Consider the following 18,088-nt stretch of genomic DNA (forward strand, 5'->3'; position numbering starts at 1 on the left):
AGTTTGTGATTGGAAACAGGAAATGAAATGAAATGTCATTCATGTTAATCATAATATGTTCAAAATTCAACTTCAAAAAAGTAGACTTTATATCCACCAGAGTGAGTAGTTGTATGTGGTTTATTTACTGTAAATGAATCATATGATAATTCTAGTTTGGAGGATAAGGGTAATTTCTATGTTATGCTCTTTTTTTTAATCAAAGTATAGTTGATTTATAATATTGTGTTATTTTCAGGTATAATTTCTAGGTTATATTCTCATTTTATTGTGAAGGAGATGTATGATTATATTTCTGTACCATGATTTAGCCAGCAAACCAGCATTACAAGTGAATCTATATATGCTAAAGGATATTAAAACTCGATTTCAATTTTGCTGAGTCATTTAACAACATATATTGAGCATTTTCCATGGGCCCTTTTCCTTACTAGGCAGTGGGAACCCTGAGGGAGTAGAATACAGCCCTCTTCCTCTGGGAGCTTACATTTGCATCTGGCTGGTAGAATCTTCTTGTATGAAATGGGAGGTCTTCGTTGACATGATGCTAGAAACAAAATTATCAGTATTAGCTGCTTGTGAGCAGAGACCATGTCTTCTTGAACTGGACCCTGCACACTGCCTGGGCCCATGCCTTACATATAGTGGGCGTTTTGACATATGCTTATTAAACGAAAAAAGAAATTTGTTTTGCTAAACTCTTGGTAGAGGTAATAGTAGAGATGCTTAGATTTTGGTCTACTGTACTTTCTCCTTGAGGAGTCAAAGTCTTTCTGGGGAGAGAAGACATATGTCCATGATGCAGTTAGAGCATGCAAGATGGAAAAACCACAAAACCTGAAAGGGTGTCACCCCAAGAAAAATGGCTGTGAGCTTCTGCACTCTGTGGCCTATAAATAGTGCATATTGATCAGCATTATTCCTTTCAGACATTGACAGCCCCAAAAACCTGGTGACCGACCAGGTGACAGAGAACACGGCCACCGTCTCTTGGGACCCGGTGCAGGCCGTGATTGACAGGTACCTGGTGCGCTACACCTCTGCTGACGGAGACTCCGGGGAGGTTCCGGTGGGGAAAGAGCAGAGCAGCACCGTCCTGACGGGCCTGAGGCCAGGCGTGGAGTACACGGTCCACGTGTGGGCCCAGAAGGGGGACCGGGAGAGCAGGAAGGCCGACACCGCGGCTCCAACAGGTAATAAGAAAAAGACGGTCAATTAGAATTGAATTTTGAGGGTGTGAATTTGGGTGCACATGGTGCCAAAACATGCGGCTTGAGTTGAGAGACTTTGCAAAGAGAATCTTAAAGATCAAAAAAGACTGAGTTCTAGTGGTGACCTCAAGTGCTGCTCTTCCCTGACAGTGACAGCTGCCAATGGGGAACCACTCAACCAACCAGAAGACAGAAGTAAAGTTGTGCAGTGGCCGTGTTTTTAGCAGACTCAGCAAAGACACTGATAGGCTCTGGTCATTGCAATGCTCGTGATAATACTTTCAGAATGATTGCTTGGGAAGTAGCCCCTGATAAAATGATAAATTAGATACCCTGAAGTCATGGCAGATGTTTAATTGATTGTTTTGATGTGCCATAATGTTGCTAAGAAGATACTGTTCCTCCCACATTTTAGAGAGCTGAAAGCCAAGAAAGCATGTCAAGTTTATAATGAGCAGTCCTTTGAGATGGAGAACCAGGGGTTACTTTCTTCCTCGACTCCCACCAGGCCCTCTGGATGGGAATACCATTGCCTTGTGCCAGGAGGGCTCTAGGAGATAAAAATCGCAGTGATGGGGTGGTGGGTATCTTTTACATGGCTTCAAAGCTTAGGTTTTCCCAAACATTTTCTTAAAGAAATTGACAGCCCCCAGAACCTGGTGATCAACCGGGTGACAGAGAACATGGCCACCGTCTCCTGGGACCCGGTGCAGGCCGTCATCGACAAGTACCTGGTGCGCTACACCTCTGCTGACGGAGACTCCGGGGAGGTCCTGGTGGGGAAGGAGCAGAGCAGCACCGTCCTGACGGGCCTGAGGCTGGGCGTGGAGTACACAGTCCACGTGTGGGCCCAGAAGGGGGACAGGGAGAGCAGGAAGGCCGACACCACGGCCCTGACAGGTAATGGAGCATCTTTCTTCGGGAATGTAAGCCCTGTCCTGTTAAGCCTATGGCTGGTCATGTTTTGTTTTCCTGAACTCACACTGGCAGAGTTGATGATTTATTGAAGAGCATGATGGCGTTCCTTCATAATAGACTACAAGCCATCTCTTATTTCCCTTTAACTGGTTTCTTTACAAGTCAGGTCCACCTGGCAGTCTCCAAGCTACACGCCTGCCATGACTGCATGGTATGTCCAGCCACTGCTCCTCTGAGTGTGTGAATCTTTTGTTCAGTATTGAGGGTCTCCTGTTGAGTTTGTGATTGGAAACAGGAAATGAATTGAAATGTCATTAATATTAATCATAATATGTTCAAAATTCAACTTCAAAAAAGTAGACTTTATATCCACCAGAGTGAGTAGTTGTATGTGGTTTATTTACTGTAAATGAATCATATGATAATTCTAGTTTGGAGGATAAGGGTAATTTCTATGTTATGCTCTTTTTTTTAATCAAAGTATAGTTGATTTACAATATTGTGTTATTTTCAGGTATAATTTCTAGGTTATATTCTCATTTTATTGTGAAGGAGATGTATGATTATATTTCTGTACCATGATTTAGCCAGCAAACCAGCATTACAAGTGAATCTATATATGCTAAAGGATATTAAAACTCGATTTCAATTTTGCTGAGTCATTTAACAACATATATTGAGCATTTTCCCTGGGCCCTTTTCCTTACTAGGCAGTGGGAACCCTGAGGGAGTAGAATACAGCCCTCTTCCTCTGGGAGCTTACATTTGCATCTGGCTGGTAGAATCTTCTTGTATGAAATGGGAGGTCTTCGTTGACATGATGCTAGAAACAAAATTATCAGTATTAGCTGCTTGTGAGCAGAGACCATGTCTTCTTGAACTGGACCCTGCACACTGCCTGGGCCCATGCCTTACATATAGTGGGCGTTTTGACATATGCTTATTAAACGAAAAAAGAAATTTGTTTTGCTAAACTCTTGGTAGAGGTAATAGTATAGATGCTTAGATTTTGGTCTACTGTGCTTTCTCCTTGAGGAGTCAAAGTCTTTCTGGGGAAAGAAGACATATGTCCATGATGCAGTTAGAGCATGCAAGATGGAAAAACCACAAAACCTGAAAGGGTGTCACCCCAAGAAAATGGCTGTGAGCTTCTGCACTCTGTGGCCTATAAATAGTGCGTATTGATCAGCATTTTTCCTTTCAGACATTGGACAGCCCCAAAAACTGGTGACCGACCAGGTGACAGAGAACACGGCCACCGTCTCCTGGGACCCAGTGCAGGCCGTGATCGACAGGTACCTGGTGCGCTACACCTCTGCTGACGGAGACTCCGGGGAGGTTCCGGTGGGGAAGGAGGAGAGCAGCACCGTCCTGACGGGCCTGAGGCCGGGCGTGGAGTACACGGTCCACGTGTGGGCCCAGAAGGGGGACCGGGAGAGCAGGAAGGCCGACACCAAGGCCCCAACAGGTAACAGGAGAGAAGAGAAAAACAAACTAGGGTTTTTACTGTGGGCTGATCTACTACTGTTGAATTATGGCACTGCTGCTTTTGTGGCCCATGACCTCAAGGACTGTGGACTATTTTAGGAGAGTTTGCTGTAAAAAAAAACTCTGTTCACCTAAAGAAAGAACAAAGCACAGTAATGGGCTCAGTACTGAGCAGTTCCATGAATATCTGAAAACTGTTTTCCAAAGCCTGTGTTTTTAATCAGTTATAGGAAATCATAGGGAATAAGGTAAAGCCAATATAAAATTCTTAAAAACACTGGGTTAAAGTACTTTTTTGCGGCAACCTATTTTATTTTATTTTTTACTTAATATATGGTGCTTAGTTTAAAGGAACAAGTTTTACCCTTGGCAGCTGGAGCTCTGTGTTCATTTCAACATGTATCTAAAATTTAATGAACATTTCTAAGTGCCAGGCCTGGGCTACAGCAGTGAACAAAATAAATATGCTTCGTACTCTCTTGAAGTCCAGTGGGAAAGACAATCAACAAGCAAACAACATTTATAAGTATAAATTATAATAAGTTCTATGAACAAGATAAACATGGTGTAGGTGTAGAGAATAACAGGGCAAGGATGGAATGGGGGAGTAATAGTTAAGATACACATCGACAGAAACACCCAAATAACAGTGGCTTAAAGAAGAAAGAAGTTTATTTCTCTCTTGTGGAATGGTCAGAGTGTAAGGGACCAAGGCTGACAGGGGAGCTCCGTGGTACAGGAGGCCTGTGCTCCTTCCGTACTGTTGCTCAGCCATTCCTAGGGAGTTGCCTGCATCTACATGGGCATCACCTATCCTCACTCCAGCCAGTGGAAAGGGGTAATGGAAAGGGAAGAGCGTGACGGCACCGCACACATCACTTCTCACATTCCGCTGGCCAGATCCAAGACACAGCGCCAGACCTCAGTACAAGGGGGGGCTGGGAAATGAAGTCTTTAGCTGGAGGGCCGTGTGCCCAGCTTACAGTTCTGTTCTACTATCCCACCCAACACAGTGGCCACTAGCTACATGTGGCTCTTTAAATTTTAATTAATTAACAAAAATTTAAAAATTATTTCCTCAGTCATACTAGCCACATTTCCAACTGTCAGCCACATGTGACTGATTGCTACTGGATTGGGCAGTGCAGATTATGGACTATTCCCATCGTTGCGGAGAGATCTGTTGGACAGTGTGCTTGCAGAGGAAGGGGAGAATGTGTATTGGGGAAAAGTAGCCATTTTGGGCAGAGGGAAGAATATGTGTGATGGCCCTGAGCTGGAACAGCATGAGATGGTTGAAGAACTGAAAGGAGGCTGGTGTCGCTGGAGCATAGATGATGGGAGAGAAAGTGGCATGAGACGATGGGGGAAGGAGGAAGGGTCAGATCATACAAGACCACACGGTGCTTCAAAGAGGGAGCGTGCTACATTTATCAGAAGAAGAGTGGCATCATGCGATATTCATTGTTAAACAGTTATTCACGCCAGAGTGAGGAGAATAAATGGAAGAGATGATAAGGGTAGGAGGGGGAAGTTTAATAAAGTCGGGGGAGAGGCGGTGATGATTTGGACAAGTGTGATGGCAGTAGGGATGAGAAAAGGGGATATCTGGGCACATATTTTGGAGGCATAAATGACAGTATTTGTTGATGGATGAGGTGTGGGACAGGAAGAAAGTGAGGGGCCAAGTATGACCTGTGTTTCTGACTTGAGTAACATGGAAGATTGGGGCATCATCTTCTGAGCAATAAATAGGTTTGAGGAGGAACGTTAAGACTTTTAGATATTTGAGCTTGAGATACTCATGAGATTCCTTGGTTAATTGAGTGACTTATTTATTGATTCCACAAATATTTATTGAGTGTCTAATACATGCTAGGCACTGTGGTGGATATGCTGTTGTAGTTACAAGTCAAGGGCTCAGAGTTGATACAGATTGGGGAGCTATGAGCATCTGGCTGGTATTGAAAGCTGTGGACATGGGTGAGATCACCTGTAGAGAGAGAGGAAGAGAGGAAACCTTGAGCACTCTGACATTTTCAGGTTGCTGATGAAGGAGACTGAAGAGGGGGAGTTAGGGGTTAGGAGAAACCCAGGGGAGTGTGTAGTCATGAAAGCCAAGAGCCGAGAGTGTTTCAAGACAGAGGGAGTGGCTCAGCTCTGACAAATGCTGCTCAAAGGTCGAGCAACGCGAGGATGGCAAGTGTCCATAGGATTTGGCAACATGAAGTTGTTGGTGACCTAGACTAGCAGTTGTAGTGGTGTGCTGTAGAAAATGCCAAACTTCATTGAGCTGAGGAGTGAATGGGAGGTGAGGAGTGAAACTGAGATATGCAGAGGGTTCTCCTGAGAAGTCTGTCAGTTATGGGGAGCAGGGGGATGAGAGATCTAGAGCTTGTTTGTCTGGGAATAATGGTAGAGGAGGAGAGACTGATGATGCAGGTAAGAGAGGGTAGATGAAAGGGAACAAAGTTCTTGAGAAGGTGGGAGGGCTCAAAATTCAGAGGGAACAGGTCTAGGTTTTAACACAAGAAAACAGTTGGATCTCGGAGTCTTTTCATTTCGCTGGGTCTCCCTTCTCCTCCCCTTTTATACAAGAGAAGAAGCTTGAAAGATGTAACTTCTCAGCTCTCAAATTCTGTGAAACAAAATAGCTAGATACCATGGAGATAACAAAAGAGGTTGTTTCAATCGCCATTTGGGTGGCTTATCTTGTTGCTCAGGAGATTTTTATTTTCGTGGGAACTAGAAGGCCAGAAAGTTTCCATGTTGATACATGTGGAGAAGATCTAATTCCTTCCAGTTTTAGTATCCAGTGGCTTGTTTCCCTGGAAAATGTTTTCAATGAATTGTATTGTTAATAAAGATAACGTGAATGATGATGGGGTGGTGGGATGTCCCCGCTTGGCTCTAAAATTCAGCCTTTTCTTTTTAAAAAGAAATTGACAGCCCCCAAAACCTGGTGACCGACCAGGTGACGGAGAACACGGCCACTGTCTCCTGGGATCCTGTGCAGGCCGTGATCGACAAGTACCTGGTGCGCTACACCTCTGCTGACGGAGACTCCGGGGAGTTTCCGGTGGGGAAGGAGCAGAGCAGCACCGTCCTGACGGGCCTGAGGCCAGGCGTGGAGTACACGGTCCACGTGTGGGCCCAGAAGGGGGACAGGGAGAGCAGGAAGGCCGGCACCACGGCCCTGACAGGTAATGGAGCATCTTTCTTTGGGAATGTAAGCCCTGTCCTGTTAAGCCTATGGCTGGTCATGTTTTGCTTTCCTGAACTCACACTGGCAGAGTTGATGATTTATTGAAGAGCATGATGGCGTTCCTTCATAATAGACTACAAGCCATCTCTTATTTCCCTTTAATTGGTTTCTTTACAAGTCAGGTCCACCTGGCAGTCTCCAAGCTACACTCCTGCCATGACTGCATGGTATGTCCAGCCACTGTTCCTCTGAGTGTGTGAATCTTTTGTTCAGTATTGAGGGTCTCCTGTTGAGTTTGTGATTGGAAACAGGAAATGAATTGAAATGTCATTAATATTAATCATAATATGTTCAAAATTCAACTTCAAAAAAGTAGACTTTATATCCACCAGAGTGAGTAGTTGTATGTGGTTTACTTTACTGTAAATGAATCATATGATAATTCTAGTTTGGAGGATAAGGGTAATTTCTATGTTATGCTCTTTTTTTTAATCGAAGTATAGTTGATTTACAATATTGTGTTATTTTCAGGTATAATTTCTAGGTTATATTCTCATTTTATTGTGAAGGAGATGTATGATTATATTTCTGTACCATGATTTAGCCAGCAAACCAGCATTACAAGTGAATCTATATATGCTAAAGGATATTAAAACTCGATCTCAATTTTGCTGAGTCGTTGAACAACATATATTGAGCATTTTCCATGGGCCCTTTTCCTTACTAGGCAGTGGGAACCCCGAGGGAGTAGAATACAGCCCTCTTCTTCTGGGAGCTTACATTTGCATCTGGCTGGTAGAATCTTCTTGTATGAAATGGGAGGTCTTCGTTGACATGATGCTAGAAACAAAATTATCAATATTAGCTGCTTGTGAGCAGAGACCATGTCTTCTTGAACTGGACCCTGCACACTGCCTGGGCCCATGCCTTACATATAGTGGGCGTTTTGACATATGCTTATTAAACGAAAAAAGAAATTTGTTTTGCTAAACTCTTGGTAGAGGTAATAGTAGAGATGCTTAGATTTTGGTCTACTGTACTTTCTCCTTGAGGAGTCAAAGTCTTTCTGGGGAGAGAAGACATATGTCCATGATGCAGTTAGAGCATGCAAGATGGAAAAACCACAAAACCTGAAAGGGTGTCACCCCAAGAAAAATGGCTGTGAGCTTCTGCACTCTGTGGCCTATAAATAGTGCATATTGATCAGCATTTTTCCTTTCAGACATTGACAGCCCCAAAAACCTGGTGACCGACCAGGTGACAGAGAACACGGCCACCGTCTCCTGGGACCCAGTGCAGGCCGTGATCGACAGGTACCTGGTGCGCTACACCTCTGCTGACGGAGACTCCGGGGAGGTTCCGGTGGGGAAGGAGGAGAGCAGCACCGTGCTGACGGGCCTGAGGCCAGGCGTGGAGTACACAGTCCACGTGTGGGCCCAGAAGGGGGACCGGGAGAGCAGGAAGGCCGACACCACGGCCCCGACAGGTACTGTCAGGGACGACGGGGACATCAAACTCTTCATACCTATCAGGAAACAGTCTTCCTCCACATCGGCTGGGGAGGGGAGCCGGGAACACAGTGTTTCACCTGTGGGCATTCTTCAAAGTGCTTCCCTTTTCACCTTTTTAAGGTAATATATGTTGACAGGACAGTTCAGATTAAGATGAAAGAGTGTAGAAGAAGTGGTGTGAAAATAAGACTGTGTGACTCTTCAAGATGGTTGTGCAAAAGGTAGCCTCCCTTCCTACCCCCCTCACCCAGCCCAGCTCCCAGGCTCTCTGCCCTGGCTGTGAGAACCTGGCTGGGCCTCAGTTTAGGGAGGAGGGAGACAAGGAGCCTCTTCTGCTTCCATCTCCAGACTGGGGGCAGTGGTGGAGCATCTTCTTCCCCTTACTACAGTTGGTGACCAAAGGGGCCTGGACTGCTTGTCTTTTCTCTGCGTGATGAGGCCCCGGGTGTCGCCGAGCATCACAGTGATCAGGCCTCAGAGGGACCTGACGGGATCGCTGAGCCCACCCTGATGTCCGTGGGCCTCTTTAGACAGTCTGGGCAAGGCCTGGGCCGTCCCCTGTGTGGCCGAGTACGCCATGCGTGGCCACTGGCATTAGAGGTGACTTGATTCCTTTTTTATTTTTGTTAGTTGCAATGAACAGAATTTTTTAATAAAAAAAGTAATACATGCTTATAGTAAAATTTTTCAAACTAAACAAAGGTATGTAGAAAGAAAAACTCTTTTCCACATTCCAGTGCTGATATCCAGTGCTGCTCTCCCGAGGCAACCAGCACCTTCCTCCTTCCTTCTCCCCTACCCTTCCCTCCCTTCCTCCTTCCCCTCTCTCTCTGTCTTCCTGTCTCATCTTCTTTCCTTTATTCCTTCCTTCCACTCTTCCTTCTTTATCTTCTCTTTGCTTCACTTTCCCCATTTTTAAAGACAAAAATATTTCCTCTTTCTACTTTGTAGAAATGTGGAAATAACTAAGACGACATCTGAAGTTCATGACCCAGGGATGGGTGGGCAGTCAAAGAGGTGGCAGAAGCCAACTTGAGATATTTAAATAGTTAAGGTTTTGCTTTGATTTTGAAAGCAGGAAATTCAGTTTTTCCGTGTGATGGATGGAAGAAAATCCATACCAGATATTATGTTTTAGAAAGTCACACTAAGCTGATGTTACAGAAACTCAAAATTTGTCAAAACATCCTAATTCAAAGCAACAGCTGCCTGATTTCTATTAAAATACTGCAATTCAGTTCTCAGCTGAAATGCTACTGGGTAGAAAATAGCTTGGAGACATCTTTTTTGGGCACTTCTAAATTAAAATCACCTCCTATGATAATGATTTTTCAAAATGGAAATTTCCATTCATATCTTGTTTGGTTAAAAAAGTGAGTTGTCTGACCAGTTATTGTGGTGTTGACTAGAATTTTTGCTGAGATTTAGTTTTCCTGGTCTACAGTGCACACACGCACCCACACTTTCCCTCTGGTGTTTGAGTGGGAAAGTGCATAGGAACCAGAAGAAATCTCTGCTTTTCCTACATCTCTACTACCCTTTCTTCCTTTCTCTCCCCCTTTATACAAGCACCTCCCCTGCTTCCCCATTCTGTACACGGTATGCATCTTAGACTGCATACTTAGTTATATAAGACATAGAACTTTATATTTCTTTTTTTTTTGGCTATGCCACCATGGGGCTTGTGGGATCTTAGTTCCCTGACCAGGGATCAAACCTGGGACCCCTGCTGTGGAAGCGTGGAGTTCTAACCACTGGACTGCCAGGGAATTCCCCAAACTTTATATTTCTATACCAACTTAATTTCCATCATAAGCTCCCATTCTGCTTGTTAGTTGGAAATCTCAGGAAATTTAGGGTCACGCTCCTTCCCCAGGGCTGTCTGTAAGGTCTTGGGTGGTTTTCCAAGGCCAGGGAGTCCCATCCAGTATTTCGGTCATCCTTCTGGGTAGCTTTTTGCTGAGTGCTTCTGGTTTCTGTGTGCAGGGACCTTCTAAATCTGCCTTCCCTCATCCTTCCTTGCCACTTTGGGAGCCCTGCCATCTCAGGGAATCTGTCTGCTGATCGAGATTGCTCATACCTACTGCTCTCTGGAGATCTGCTGGGGAAGTGGGAGCCCAGGTTCACTCCCTCTGGGACTCACCCAACTCCCTGTTCCTCAATCCTCTTGTCCTCGATGGGTTTATACTTTTAGAAACACGGATCCTAAAGGCCTTGTGGCAAGGAAGAATGGAGCCTGCTACCTGCTTGATGGGAGGAAGAAAAATGGGAGGATATGTAGGGAAAAAACATAAGCCAACACCTCAAAAATTACCTTTTCTCATTACCTTAGTAATAATAACTACTTGGTGTTTTATATACAGACATTGACCCTCCCCAAAACCTTCATCCATCTGCTGTAACACAGTCTGGTGGGGTATTGACCTGGACACCCCCCTCTGCTCAGATCGATGGCTATATTCTGACCTACCAATTCCCAGATGGCACTGTCAAGGTACTGGATGTTCCTTGTCTTTTCTCTTCTGCCCCTGCCCAGCCTCCCTATGAAGCAACTCACTTGGGCCAACCAGCTTGATAGTTGGTCCCATGGCAACCTGCTGATGAATGCGTTGATCCTTATTGATCACCATCTATGTGCAAGGGACAATGCTAAACTTGGTCATTTGTGAACAGTTCATGTGTGGTCTCATTTTTTTTAAATAAATAAATAAATTTATTTATTTATTTATTTATTTATTTATTTACTTACTTATGGCTGCGTTGGGTCTTTGTTGCTGTGCCTGGGCTTTTCTCTAGTTGTGGCGAGTGGGGGCTACTCTTTGTTGCGGTGCACGGGCTTCTCATTGTGGTGGCTTCTCGTTGCAGAGCACATGCTCTAGGAGTGCGGACTTCAGTAGTTGTGGCTTGCGGGCTCTAGAGCGCAGGCTCAGTAGTTGTGGCGCATGGGCTTAGTCGCTCTGCGGCATGTGGGATCTTCGTGAACCAGGGCTCGAACCCGCATTGGCAGGTGGATTCTTAACCACTGCGCCACCAGGGAAGTCCCGTGTGGTCTCATTTTATAGGACTAAGCTTTGTGCCTGCTCCTTCCTAGCTGACCATCACATATCTGCTGGCCACACAATCTGCTCCATGTTATTTTGTTTAATGTCTGTCTTCCCCAATAAATGTTAGCACCCTGAGGACAGGGAATTTTTGTCTGTTTTGACTATCCTTGTATCTAAAGTGCTTGGAACTTAGCACATGGTTGGTGTTCAATAAATATTTATTGAATGAATTGATTAACCCTTATTTCAAGAATTATACCTCCCGTCTGGAATCTGAAGGCCAGCACATTTTCGTAACTTGTCCAAGTGGAAAGTTATTATTCTCTCTCCTTCACAAGGAAAAAAGAAGGGAGGAAGGAGAAAAGCAAGGGCCCTTTGATTTATTCATTATCTCAGTTAATGCTTCTGACAGTCCTGCCAGGAAAGTTCACCCTATGTTTATGGAAGGAGTAAAGCAGTTTCAGAAGAAAGGTTATTGAAAAACCAACCATCTCCCTGCCTCACAGATAACCATAGCCCGCTTCACCTTCCCCATTAACTTCTCAGCCTGGTGTTGCCAGCCTGTTGCTTCCAGTGGTGGCTGAGGTTGGTGCCCCAGCATGTATTTGGGGGGCAGAGGTCGCCAGGACACCTAGCAGGTGCTCCCCCAGTGGCAGTGCCAGGTGCTGGTTCCCAGCTAGAGCTCCCAGAAGTGCTGAATCTCCATGGCACAGCCCTTCAGAGAAACAGCTGAAACCTACTTGGATTCTGGTTTGCCAATGAGCCCTCAAAGAGACAAAACTCTACCCTCCCAGGGAGCTTCTGTCATTAGCACCAGGGAATGCTGTTGACACCTAGGGTGCTGGGGGTGATAAATGAATGTCTACTGTCTCCTTTGTTTGGTAGGAGGTGCAGCTTGGAAGAGGGGACCAGAGGTTTGATTTGCAAGGCCTTGAGCAGGGTGTCACCCTCCCTGTCTCCTTGGTTGCCTTTAAGGGTGATCGCCGGAGCAGGAGTGTATCCACCACCCTTTCCACAGGTAACGTGAGCTCGTGCACTCTGAATAAGAATGCAGTGGAGGACAAGCATTGGAGAGGCCAGAAGAGGTGTCCAAGGAAGAGCAAGTGGCTACAGGATTCTGGATTTCTCTAGACAGGGGGAAATGGAAGTGGGTCATGAGTTCAAAAGAAATCCATCCCATGGTAGAGAGATGAAGGAGGGGAGTGAAATAGAGTGTTATTTGGTGAGAGGGGAGTTGGGTCGGAGGAGGAGGAAATGATGTGAACTTGACCTTATTTCTAATACATTTGGAGGGTTTGAGGAGATCAGAATGAGTGAGAAAGAAAAGATGTGAGTGAAGAGTTGGAAGAAGCAAAGTAGTAGGAGGTTCCAAAATAATTTCTAAACATAATAATGTTAAAATAGGGGACAAGCCCCACTCCCCTCCTCCCTTGCCCTTCTCCTAACGACACTGTCCCTCTGCTTGGCTCCCAGTTGGTGCCCGTTTTCCACACCCTTCGGACTGCAGTCAAGTTCAGCAGAATAGCAACGTCGCCAGTGGTCTCTACACCATCTACCTGCACGGGGATGCCAGTCGGCCCCTGCAGGTGTACTGTGACATGGACACGGATGGAGGCGGCTGGATTGTGAGTCACACAGAGCCCTGGGCAGTGTTTCGTTTCTCGGGCCAGGAAGCTCTATTTCTTCTTCATACATGGGAGGGAGGAGATTTGGCGGCTTGCTGCTGTTTTTAAAGGGATCCCACCCCACTGGAAGAATAGAGCCCGAAGTACTTCACTCCTGGTATAGAGCAGGCTTCGTAAAATAAGGTTGATGATTGGGAAGGCTTGTGGGTTTATCACTGTCTACTAATGCCCTTTACACATGTGTTACCTACATTTTACTCTGTGCAAAGCACTCTCGTAAACATGACCCTCACACATAAGCTATAGAGTAAGTGAGAGAGATTATTGTTCACATTTTATAGATAGGTAAATTGAACCCCAAAAGGAGAAGTGCCTTGGCTAAGTCACATGAGTTAATAACAAAGTTGGGACCAGATTTTAGGACTCCAGCCTCCTGGATCATTGGTCTTCCCAATGGGTCATCTCAGGCCATCCAAGATGGAAACACATGGCCTCTTTGCGGGCTCAGTCCTCTGAATTGGAGCCGTTGTCCAAGTTCTGTATCCTGGCTCCACAGTACAGAAGCAAGGCCTTTGGAACTTTGATACGAAAGGCTAAAACCTGAGAGAAGGAAACTTGGCAATGTTCTGACCGTCCCTCTTCCGTGTGGAGGTTTTACTCTCTGTGGGCCATTAAACCACATGGTACCTTCTTTGATTGCATCTGCCTGATCCAATTATATGATGGCTGCTTTTGAGAGTTTCAATCTGATCTTTCCATCTTCCCCGCCCCCTTCTTCCTGTACCCGAACAGAGAGAGGCTCTCACTGCTCCAAACCAGCCTGCAGTCTTACCCACTGTGCTTCCACCACTCACTGTGGGGAGGAGAAAGCATGATCTCACAGAGCTCCAACTATGTTCATTTACACATTCGCTCAGGGGCCTGCAAAACCAAAGACACTTGAGCAGCCATGGATAAAATGATACCATCTAATAAGCAGCAAAGAAGAAAACTTATTATCCACACAGCTGCATCTGATAGCTGAAACACAGTAATGGGATTGGATGGGGTAAATTCCTGATTGATTTATAAAAATCATGGAACAGAATGTAACATGGGAGGCCTTCCACCTGACCAGACTCACAAGGCTGTACCTGCTGCTTCTCATTAGCACCATTGTAATTCTAAGCATTCTGTCCCTTCAGGCTTGAAGCCAGTTCCCTGCCTTTGTGCCCATAGATGCCCATTGGCAGGATGTTTGTACTGTCCAGTGTGACCTTTTTGAAAGCCAGCCTCGCACAGGGCAGGACATGTGTGTCTAGGGCAACCTTTTGAAAGAGATCTGCTAGTCTGTCTGCCTGGGAGTACCCATGATTTTCCCACAAATATTTATTGAGTGCGTACTATGTGTCAAGTACTGTTTTGCATACTCAAGAACCAGCAGTGAACCAAACAGACAAAAATCCCTGACCTCAAGGATCTTGCCTTCTACATCTTGCCCATGCAAGTGACCTTTACCGGAACACAGACGTCAGTTCCAGAAATAACAAAATCACTCTGGGTTCTAACCAATGCCAGTCCCCCACCCCCTCCCAAGTCTTGTTTTCTCACCCAGACTCCTGAAGATAATACATGAACTGAAATTCTATAGGGTTCTCCTCAAAGCTACCACACTCCAGAAAATATATGGAGTCCTGAAAACTTCTCTACCAAATCTTTTACTGATGGTTTCCATGTTTTGGGGGGTTCAGGAGTCTGTTGTCATTGAAAGATGATCATCATATGAATACACTGCTCTTATAAATTGAGCTTCTCAAATCCCTTTAAGGAGATTCTTCTCCATTCCAGGCAGCAGAAACCCAATTTGATTAACAGGCCAGAACTCTGCCGTGAGGTAACTGAGGCTATGAGTGGGAGGCTGGAATGAAAACCATCAGGGAACACTTAAGCATCTCAAATATTTCTATCTTTATTTTCCATCTTGCAAGTCCTAAGGACTACATGAGAGGCTCTTTCCACAGGCATTTAAATGAGATTTTCAGTTTTTCCTCTTGGTTTAGTCATTCAGGACTGTGAGTAAGTTCTAGAGTGCAGTGAAGCTCTGTTGTGTAGAACCAGACAGAAAGAGATTTTTTTCTTCTTTGAGACTTACTCGCTAAGGGGCTTTTGTTACCCCAGATAGTTCATTGCAAGGTATTTTCACCTCATAGAAGGGAATAGACTAGATTCTGATTGAGTCAGTTAAGGCTGACTGATCAAGATGTACAAATGATCCCCGTGGGTCAGTTCATTTGGAATCTGATATTGTAAAATGCAAGCTAACATTTATTGAGATATAATAATCACTTATTATATCTGTCTGTGCCAGACTCTGGCCTCTATACTTTATGATTTATCATGATTGATGACCTTGCTGAAGCCTTGATTTAAGAGAATGGCAAATGGGCTATTTACATCTTGATCTAATAGTTTAGAGAAGTGAGGCTTGTCAAGGTTAACTAACTTGCCCAAGGACACCGCTAGTTAAGTATAGAGCTGGGTCTAAATAGTGACGCCAAGAGCATCAGAACCATTATTTTGGAGTTTCCCTAGCCAAGCTGAAGCATTAGTAAAACAAACAAAGAAAAAAACAAGTAAAAAAATGCTTGGGCACTATGTTCATTGATTAGAGATAGAGACCAAATGCCTTTGTAAAGCCTATGTCCTAGGAGGACAGGATCAGATTTGAGCCTGACCTTATAGTGTAACTAATTATATCAGTGGGAACGGAATTTGATGCAGGGTGTGTGGAACCAAACATTGGTGCCCACATCTGCCCTAGGATTCCACTGTCGGTGATACAGGAGTAGTCCCAGGTGCTGTGCTAGGAAATTAACAGTTAGCTTCAGAATCTTATGACATGCTTTTTGAACAACAGGGTCTGTAGACCTGGTTTTCTCAGACTTTCTCATGGAAAGATGAGGAGGGAGTGTTTTATCTCTGCATCAGCCACTGAATAGTTAGCTGTGTGACTCTGGCTGTTTGCTTTTCGGAACTTTCACATCTGTAAAATGGCATTGTATATTCTTGCCCTGGACTCAGCCCTTAACAAGTGCTCAACAAGTGATTGTTACACAAGTGAATAAATGAAAAAAGAAACAAAGGAAGCCAGAAAAGGAAGGGGACGTCTCTAAAAGACGGACACGTGAAAAGATGGGAAAGGGAACAGCAGTGTTAGTGCAGTGGGTCGTTGTTCGCCACGACCATCCCTAAGTTCTGCTCAGAGGCTCTGTATCCTTTTCACGCGTCCTGTCTCATGAGTCCTCCCAGCACCTCTGAGGTAGACACCTCCTTCCCGCTTCTAACCTGTTGGGCAACAAGCTGACTGAGGCTCAGGAATAGAAATGATGGACTTGCCAACCCCCTGCCAGGACTCCCACCCATTGCCGCCTTCGTTCAGTGCCTCCTGGGCCAGCAGACAGGGATTGGTGCTTCAGGAGCTGGCCGTGAGCTCCCACTCGGAGCTCTGGGCATTGTTGTGGGCAAGCTGCTCTCTCCTCCCTCCCCGTCTCTTCCCAGAGAAAAGTGTCAAGAATGCTCAAGTATCAGGAGGTTTACCTCATCAGATTCAAGATAATGCGCTTGACTTCAAGGCACGTGGTGGTGTGAAGCATGGTGGAAAGGAGGGGGATTGGATTTTGTGCTGGGCGTCTGCTTTTGAATGAACACGAAGGAAAGTAGGCGGAGAGGAAGATGCCACTCCAGCCTTGGGGAGTCCCTGACTCATTTGTGACGTCAGCTAGGATGGAGTCTAGCGTGGCTCTCAAGGCCAGGAGGACTTAGCATACATAGGTGTGTTTAGCTTTTAGGTACTTTTTAGGTTTACTTCATAGAAAAGAATTCAATGTACCCTGACTGGAACTGCCTCCCTTCCTCAGATTGAGGAAGTTTTGGAAAGAAAGCAGCCTGTACTCTCATGAAACAGTCCATTCTCCGTTTCCACGTCGTCCCTTCTCACTCACTCTTCAGCCTGGTCCGGTTTGCCTTCCGCTCTTGTCGCTCACTAGCACAGCCTTTGCTCAAGTCACTGGCGATTCCGTGTCACCAGATTCTGTGGACAGTTTGGACCTCATGCTCCCTGACTTCTCACCAGCATTTGACACTATTGGGCACACCTTTCTCCAGCGGCCTTTCTGATTCCACATTTGCCCAGTGGTCCTTCACATCACTAGTGGCTCCTGTTTCTCCTTAATGCACTTATCCTGCTGTGTGTGGCTCTTATATCTTGGGGTCTGCAAGGTTTCATTCTAGGCCACTTTCTCTTTTCAGTTCCTGTTTTCTTCCCGGGTGGTCTCATCCTTCCAGTGGCTTCATCTTCCTCTCTATGTCCTGGTGGCTTTCCATGTTAGTTAGGATGGAATGGGCTGTGCTGCAGTAGCAAACCAACCCCAGATTTCGATTACTTAACCCATAAAAGGTTTTTTCTCACGTGTGCAAAGTCGCTTCTAAGCGGTGACTCAGGAATTCAGGCTGATTACAGCCTGTGGCCCTGCCCTGTCATCATGTGGCCTTCACCGTGGCACCGTGGCCCAGGGCAATGGAAGAGAGAGTGTGGAGACCTCCAGCCCATAAGCTGTGCTCCCGCTTACAGGCCTGTGGTTGGAACAAGTCATATGGTTCCAGTGTAACTGCAAGAAAGGCTGAAAAAGAAAGTCTCCCTGTGTTCCGGGGGTGAGGAGAGTGAAAGGGGGCTTGCTGAGCACCCAGCACCGTCTCAGATACACAGTCACCTTCTAAGTCCAGCCTGGCTCTCTCCTGAGAACTCCAGCCCTTATATTCAGTGGTTCCTATGGCATCTTCGTTCACCAGGATACCTCAGAAGTCACTCACACTTACCAGGTCCCCAGATGAGCTCTGCTGCACTCACGGAAGCTGTCCTCTGTCACAGCCCCTTTCCCAGTGATTGGCTGAGTGAATCGCCCTCAGCGCTGCGAGACCAAACCACGAGAGGCGGTCTCGACATCCTCCTGCCTCTCAGCTCCACTTCCAGTCGATCACCACATCTGCCAGTTTTACCTTCTGTCCCCTCTGCCCGTCCTCAGGGCAGCCCCCATCCACGGTGCTGCCC

The 18,088-nt window shown here is 45.7% G+C and overlaps 1 protein-coding gene across 1 annotated transcript in view; it reads left to right on the forward strand.

Annotated features, from left to right (window-relative positions):
- Positions 1 to 18,088, forward strand: part of TNN (tenascin N) — a 61,681-nt gene that overhangs the window by 32,373 nt on the left and 11,220 nt on the right. The window contains exons 9-15 of the mRNA XM_036827817.1: positions 930 to 964; positions 3,369 to 3,597; positions 6,557 to 6,820; positions 8,045 to 8,308; positions 10,697 to 10,827; positions 12,263 to 12,395; positions 12,851 to 13,002. Of these exons, the coding sequence (XP_036683712.1) occupies positions 930 to 964; positions 3,369 to 3,597; positions 6,557 to 6,820; positions 8,045 to 8,308; positions 10,697 to 10,827; positions 12,263 to 12,395; positions 12,851 to 13,002 (1,208 nt within the window). The remainder of the gene's footprint in view (positions 1 to 929; positions 965 to 3,368; positions 3,598 to 6,556; positions 6,821 to 8,044; positions 8,309 to 10,696; positions 10,828 to 12,262; positions 12,396 to 12,850; positions 13,003 to 18,088) is intronic.

The sequence above is a fragment of the Balaenoptera musculus genome, chromosome 1 (genome assembly GCF_009873245.2).
Source record: "Balaenoptera musculus isolate JJ_BM4_2016_0621 chromosome 1, mBalMus1.pri.v3, whole genome shotgun sequence".
Classification (NCBI taxonomy): Eukaryota; Metazoa; Chordata; class Mammalia; order Artiodactyla; family Balaenopteridae; genus Balaenoptera; species Balaenoptera musculus.